This window comes from Myxocyprinus asiaticus, chromosome 49 (genome assembly GCF_019703515.2).
Source record: "Myxocyprinus asiaticus isolate MX2 ecotype Aquarium Trade chromosome 49, UBuf_Myxa_2, whole genome shotgun sequence".
Taxonomy (NCBI): Eukaryota; Metazoa; Chordata; class Actinopteri; order Cypriniformes; family Catostomidae; genus Myxocyprinus; species Myxocyprinus asiaticus.
Genome location: NC_059392.1, coordinates 8,606,231 through 8,613,599, shown reverse-complemented (window position 1 = coordinate 8,613,599; position 7,369 = coordinate 8,606,231). Strand labels below are relative to the sequence as shown.

At 35.5% G+C, this 7,369-nt stretch overlaps 1 protein-coding gene across 3 annotated transcripts; it reads left to right on the top strand.

The window, feature by feature from the left end:
* The first annotated feature begins 1,599 nt into the window (after window positions 1-1,599).
* trmt13 (tRNA methyltransferase 13 homolog) lies at window positions 1,600-6,994 on the top strand. 3 transcript variants are annotated; one of them, XR_007896723.1, is made up of 11 exons: window positions 1,600-1,735; window positions 1,923-1,972; window positions 2,179-2,245; window positions 2,394-2,456; window positions 2,538-2,607; window positions 2,829-2,935; window positions 3,035-3,202; window positions 3,330-3,402; window positions 3,498-3,572; window positions 4,640-4,796; window positions 5,797-5,934. XR_007896723.1 is itself a non-coding variant. In XM_051693865.1 (11 exons), exons 1-11 carry the CDS (start codon window positions 1,601-1,603, stop codon window positions 6,492-6,494), a joined length of 1,413 nt encoding a protein of 470 aa, XP_051549825.1. In that variant the 5' UTR covers window position 1,600; the 3' UTR covers window positions 6,495-6,994. The 3 variants fall into 3 exon arrangements, 2 of the variants coding, with proteins under 2 accessions (XP_051549825.1, XP_051549826.1); XM_051693865.1 differs by lacking the exon at window positions 4,640-4,796 and adding an exon at window positions 6,290-6,994 and having other exon boundaries at window positions 5,797-6,196; XM_051693866.1 differs by lacking the exon at window positions 4,640-4,796 and adding an exon at window positions 6,290-6,994 and having other exon boundaries at window positions 1,651-1,780; window positions 5,797-6,196.
* The last annotated feature ends 375 nt before the right edge of the window (window positions 6,995-7,369 follow it).

The following is a 7,369-nucleotide window of genomic DNA, read 5'->3' as shown; positions in this document are numbered from 1 at the left end:
TGGTGCTGTTTTTTACATCAGTAATGTCCTGATTATACTTTGTGATCAGTTTAATGCCACTTTGGTGAATTAAAGTACCAGTTTCCTTCCGAAGCAGCAAAATCTGTACATTATTCCAAACTTTTTGGAGTGTATTTCTGTTTGAATGTCATTTTTTTGAGCCATGGGATTAAACGTGAATATCAAATTCTCATACCATTTAAGGTATGACTATCTGTAATTAATGTGTATAAATACACTGGCAGCCAAAAGTTTAGAATAATGTACAGATTTTGCTGTTTCGGAAGGAAATTGGTACTTCTAATTTAACTGATCACAAAGTATAGTCAGGACATTACTGATGTAAAAAAACAGCACCATCACTATTTGAAAAAAGTCATTTTTGATCAAATCTAGACAGCAGCCATCACTCCAACACCTTATCCTTGAGTAATCGTGCTAAATTGATCATTTGGTACTAAAAAATCACTTGCTATTATATCAAACACAGTTGAAAGCTATTTGGTTCGTTAAATGAAGCTCAACATTGTCTTTGTGTTTGTTTTTGAGTTGCCACAGTATGCAATAGACTGGCATGTCTTAAGGTCAATATTAGGTCAAAAATGGCAAAAAAAAGAAACAGCTTTCTCTAGAAACTCATCAGTTAATTATTGTTTTGAGGAATGAAGGCTATACAATGCTTGAAATTGCGTAAAAACTGAAGATTTCATTTAAAGGTGTACACTACAGTCTTCAAAGACAAAGGACAACTGGTTCTAACAAGGACAGAAAGAGATGTGGAAGGCCAGATGTACAACTAAACAAGAGGATAAGTACATCAGAGTCTCTAGTTTGAGACATAGATGCCTCACATGTCCTCAGCTGACAGCTTCATTGAATTCTACCCGCTAAACACCAGTTTCATGTACAACAGTAAAGAGAAGACTCAGGGGTGCAGGACTTATGGGAAGAATTGCAAAGAAAAAGCCACTTTTGAAACAGAAAAACAAAAAGAAAAGGTTAGAGTGGGCAAAGAAACACAGACATTGGACAACAGATAATTAGAAAAGAGTGTTATGGATCTTAACCCCATTGAAATTTTGTGGGATCAGGTAGACTGTAAGGTGCGTGAGAAGTGTCCGACAAGACAGCCACATCTATGGCAAGTGCTACAGGAAGTGTGGGGTGAAATGTCACCTGAGTATCTGGACAAACTGACAGCTGGAATGCCAAGGATCTGCAAAGCTGTCATTGCTGCACGTGGAGGATTTTTTAATGAGAACTCTTTGAAGTAGTTTAAGAAGTTCTGAACATTTTTTTTTTTTCAAATTGTAATAGTAATTTTTCACGTTATTAATGTCTTGACTATACATTGTGATCAGTTGAATGCCACTTTGGTGAATAAAAGTACCAATTTCTTTCCATAAGAGCAAAATCTGCACATATATATATATATATATATATATATATATATATATATATATATATATATATATATATATATATATATATATATATATAATACTCTTCTTAAGGATTTTTTCATGCTTTCAGCTCAATTGTGTAAGGGTCTCTTATTTTGAAATGTTACCGGAAGTCACTTCGTTGCTTCATCATTAGTATGGAGGAGTCCACAGCAGACGGCGTGTCAGCGCCTTTACCTGGAAGATGTGCTTTTTATGTAGTAAAAAAGAAACGATACTGCAAGATGATTGTTGGAAACGGAAAAACCTTCTGCGGGGAACACGCAAACGCTGTATGTTAGTGAAAATTCTCAAACATGGCAATGTTTTCCTCTGCTGTATGGATGCCCGTCTTACTTATCAAAATACTTTGCCCCATAATTACTAGGCTAGTTGGTCAAAAACAATAAACCTCATATTTTTTTCTTATGTGATGAATTTAGTTACAGCTGTTTGCTTAAACCTCAGTATCATTTGTAGGGTGAAGACAGTGAGAAAAAACGAATACCCTGTCCTCTGGACCCTAAACAGTAAGAAAATCACCATTCAATCAAGTTTGCTGTAGTAGGGCACATGGGTATAAAAGTATGCATAAAAGTGAAGTATGCGTTATTAATTAGCACAGCACAAATTATGTCGATTAAATGATGCCACAGCTTCATAATGTACATAACATATTCTAAAGTCTTCCTAGATATAGTTTTATAATCAGAATACTCTATCCTATTTTGAACAGCACTGTATTTGAAGATAATTTGGCAAAACACTTAAAGAAATGTAACTCCAAGGAGAAACCTAAACCTGTAAGTATAAACCAGTATAGATAAAACCTATAAATAAGTCATTTATTGCTTGAGGTCTTTGTGTAGCAGAAAGAAACACACATACCAAATGAAAGTAATGTTTGTTGTGGGAATTACTAATATCATGGATTTGTTTGTATTAATTTAGGTTTATTATGTGAAGGACATCAATGCTGGGTGCACAAGTGAAGAAGAAGAACTGACAGAGGAGGTGTCTTGTATATCTATTGTATATCTATATTTCATGGCTTTGATTGACAGATCTGTGCTTACTAATAATGTGTCAATGTAGATATCCATCGCTGATCGATCCAAAGAGGAGCTGGATGAGCTGATTTCGAAACTCAAGACTGCTTTACAAGGTATGCAGCTGTCAGTCATGTTTTATCATATGAATGACATGAACAAATACAGCAATTGGAGAAATATTGGCTTTAATACTTTGATATGTGAGGGTATTTAAAAGCCTTTAATGACAATTATGATGCATCAAAGGGGGGGTATTATTATTATTATTATTATTATGTTTTACATGCATTTCGATCAAGCATACTATCTCTCTGTATTTATTGTGCTTTTCCAGGTCTGAATACCAAACTTGATGAAAACACACTGTCACATTCTGCTCTAGATGAGCCTTTAAATGATCCAAAGAATGGAGATTCTGCCTTTAAACACCTCAAACAACAGGTAACAGAGCTACCAAACTAACATACTATAAGTATCCTTTATAAAATAGTCTTTGGCTTTTTTTTTTTTTAAAAGACATGTTTGTAATATGTTTAACAGGCCTCAATCCTTGGAAACATGGAGGCTTTAAAACTGCTCCGCCCAGACAGATGCTACATAGAGTTTGGGGCCGGGAAAGGAAAACTGTCCCATTGGATTCACATTGCTCTCAAAGCAGCTGAAAATGTCCATTTTTTACTTGTGGAAAGGTCCAGTACTCGATTTAAGGTGTGATGAGATGTACATAAATCTGTCCTTCTCTCAAATAAAACTTCTTTTGAAACTTTTTCCATAGAAAAAAAATCTTTCTGTTTGGAAATCAGGTTTAATTTCCATTTGTTGTGTTTTTTTTAAGGTAGATGGCAAACACAAAAATGCAGACTCAACATTTGATAGGTTGCAAGTTGATATTCAACACATTGATTTAAGTGAGTGAGCTTCTCAATTATTTTCTGAGCAGCACCACCCTAAATTGTTTCTGATGTTTTTATAAATATTTTTTTTTTCATTTTGTGCCTTTCAGGAAAAGTTCCTCTCCTAAGAGAAAAAGGACTTCCTGTTGTTGGTGTTGGTAAACACCTCTGTGGTGCAGCGACAGGTAGACCGGAATCCTATAAATGTCATTTATTCTGATGTTAGACATGCACGTGTTGGTAACACTTTACAATAAAGTTCTAATTGTTAACATTAGTTAATGCATTAAGTGTCATGAGCAAACTATGAAGAATAATTTTTTTATGGCATTATTAATCTTGGTTGTTACTTCATATTTTATTTACTAAAGTTAATGGATACAACTTTGAATGTAAAAATATATTAATATATGTAGAAATTAACATTATGCAAGATTAATTAATGCTGTTAAAGTGTTGGTCTTTGTTAGTTCATGTTAACTATTGCATAAACTGGTAACACTTTACAGGTTTCATTTGTTAACATGAACTAACTATAAACAATACTTTTACAGCATTAATTAATCTTGCGTATTGTTAAATTCTACATGTACTCTGATACATTTTTCAAATCATACGATAAGCATATGATAAGGTTTGGTGAGAAACCGAAATCTAATATATTATTTAGTGCAAATGTTCACTGACTGTTGATCTCCTGTGCGCGTTCATGATGGGGCACGAGAGCAACATTTCACGTAGCCCCCTCATTGGGGTGTTCAAGCGAAAAACTCTTTTTGTTTATCTAAAAACAGATCCTCCACAGCGATAGCGACAACACAACACAGCTGCACACAGAGAACAGAACTTACTAAACATGTCTGAAGAATTTGTAGTCAAAGAATTGATGCATTTCTATGCCCAGCCTTATTTTTTTGAACAGACTACTCAGAAATCAAACAGAAACATAGAGGAGGCTACAGGCAGACACAGTCACACCGTCTCCTGACCTGACTGCAAACGACATGCGATAAAAGGTATATTTTCAATGGTAATCAGAGTTTTTGTCCTAATCAGCAATGACGAGCGACGGTACATTCTGTTGATCCATTGTTTTCTATTTTCGGCATCGTGCGGGTAACTCTGTCCACTGTGAACTGGCTCTAGTCCAAAAACGTTAAAAAAAATAAATAAGGCTGGGCATAGAAATGCATCAATTCTTCAACTACAAATTCTTCAAACATGTTTAGTAAGTTCTGTTCTCTGTGTGCAGCTGTGTTGTGCTCTGTTGTCGCTCTCACTGTGGAGGACCTGTTTTAGATAAACAAAACGAGTTTTCACTTGAAGCCCCAATGTCACAAGGGGGCTGCGTGAACTGCTGCTCTCATGCGCTCTCATGCCCTATCATGAACATGCACAGGAGATCAAAGGTCAGTGAACATTATCACTAAATAATACATTAGATTTCATTTGTTTCGCACCAAATCTTATTGTATGCTTTCATAACAATCATGAGTCTCATTGAATAATTTATTAGACTTCTGAATTATACTTTTGCATTCTTTTGAAACTTGAAGAGGTGGTCACCATAAACTGCCATTGTATGACATCACTGAGCACAATCTTTTTATTTTTTTACTGTTTCTCCCTTTGTGTTAAGAAAAAGGAAGTCATATAGGGTTAAAACAACACAGGGGTGAGGAAATAATGACTGAATTTTCATTTTAACAAATGGAACCTTATTGTAAATTGGTACCGAGCCTTTTAAATTCCAATTACATTTGTGAATTAGAATTGAGGTAGCAAATAGGTTTCAGAATTGTAATTTGAATATAAGGACGTAGCATTAAAGTGGAATGAAATTCAAGGAAACCGCTTATTTAACTGCTGTAAGTGTCATTTATTATCATTTTTAGGTAATGTTTTATTTTTAGGATGAATTACCCAATAAGACATGTTATCATACACTTAACATACAGGGTATTTAAAAAAATAAATATATATGATATTTATAATCAATATTTTAAATGCCACCTATTGACATTTTTTATATTTTTTTTATATATTTATAAATTATATTTTATGAATCATGGTGGAAGAACACTTGATTTTCTATGAGTACTGCAATTAATTTGTATTAATTTACATTTAATTGAATTCATTTGATTGATTAATTGAGTAATTGAATCGAATAATTTTCCTTGACAATTGATTTTAACCTAAAGTCTTTGAAATGGAGCCAAACAACATAAAGCAGCTTATAAGATGATTTTAAACTGAAAGTCTTGGATCACTCGAAAGACTTCTGTTGTGGGACTTTGACTTGCAAACAGTGAATTGTTGAATTCAAAATCTTGCCTAATGCTGCATTAATGAAAGATCCAGAAATATGTACAGTAGCATCATTCCTCTTTCGCACACTTTCAATAGATTTGGCCCTTCGATGTTTATTTGAGCACACGGGCACAGACAACAAAGATCAGCCTCCAAGCAAACGCATTAAACTCCAGCCAAAAGAGGGAGCTGGGGATGAAATGGAGCCCATTCCACCAACCGAATGTGATGAGCTTGAAGTGTCAGGATTGGCCATCGCTTTGTGCTGTCACCACCGTTGCGACTGGAGACACTACGTGGGGAAAGAGTTCTTCAGGCAGCGAGGTCTTGGACCGGAAGAGTTTGCTGCTTTTCAACGCATGTCAAGCTGGGCCACATGCGGCATGAGAAAATTGAGTTCCAAGATATCAGAACAAACAACTGACCACAAAAAAGAAGAGGAGGAAGAAGAAGAACATGAAAAGAATGAAGAAGCTGTTCCAGATAGCCTCAACGGGTGAGGTTTTTGTAGATTGACCAATTAATATTGCATTGATCTCATTGTTTTGCTGAACTCATTCGTAACTATTTCCTCTTCACGTCCTTGCAGTGTAATGTCAGTTGAAGACCGGGAACAGATCGGACGCCTATGTAAATTTCTAATTGACATGGGGAGAGTTTATTACCTCCAGCAAAGAGGTTTTGAATCCAACCTGAAGTATTACACAAGCAGAGATGTGTCACTGGAAAACGTGTTACTAACTGCCGTTCCCACAACCAATAAGAATGGAGATGAATTTAAACTGCCTTCTTAAAACAATCAGTGGGTTACATAGACATGACAAAGCACATATTAGCCAGCAGTGCTGTGCAGAACATGTATGGTTCTTTTTTTATTTGATGAGTGTTTATGGAATTTTTGTTTTAACTCATCCACAAACATTAGTTATGACAAACAAGTAGGAAACAGGAAGTCAAATCCAACGAAAGGCACAGAGAACAAAACATTTTCCAAATCCATTTACAAGACAAGAAAAGCACAGAGGACTCTTCGCAGGACTTGGGAGACAAAACTTGGCTTGATAAACCAGAAGATCAAGCCAAGCCCTTCGAAGACAGACGAGCAGACAGTAGCCAGCAAGCGAGCTGGCACGGCATTCAAGTTCACATTTAGTACTGATGTGAAAGTTTGGGATCCTGAAATGCATATTTAAAGCAAAAGTTGGTCATTAACAGGGTCTGATTACTTCAGTTCCAGATCTGTTTTATTTATGCAATGTTTTATATTAAAGTTCTACCATTTGTGTACACAGTACATATTGAGTACGGCATAACCTCTTTTTCGGGCCTCTTGAATGTAGTAGTACATGAACTCGCGACTGTACATCTCCCTGTCATCATCTTCCTTGTCCACATCCTCTTTTAAATCAGGCAGTGCAACATGTACATCAAAGGATTGTCTCAGAAATTCTCAAACCTGCCAAAAGAGCATTTTAAGCTTAGAAATCGTAATCCCATCAATAATCGTAGTATTGTTAAAACGGTCAAATCTTCCAAATCTTACACCTGTTTAGGCCGAGCGTATTCTTGCGCTAAAAATACTAGATGCAGCACATTTAACAGAACACGGGTGTCTTGAGATGGGCTTTAAAAAGTTGCCGTTCTTTTTAACCTGAAGTACAAAGTATGC

Bases quoted from the DNA above. Each gene is read 5' to 3' on its own strand.
- trmt13 (XM_051693865.1), top strand. From the start codon at position 1,601: ATGGAGGAGTCCACAGCAGACGGCGTGTCAGCGCCTTTACCTGGAAGA. The intron at 3,403-3,497 runs GTGAGTGAGCTT...TGTGCCTTTCAG, and splicing joins TATTCAACACATTGATTTAA to GAAAAGTTCCTCTCCTAAGA. The intron at 3,573-5,796 runs GTAGACCGGAAT...CACTTTCAATAG, and splicing joins CCTCTGTGGTGCAGCGACAG to ATTTGGCCCTTCGATGTTTA.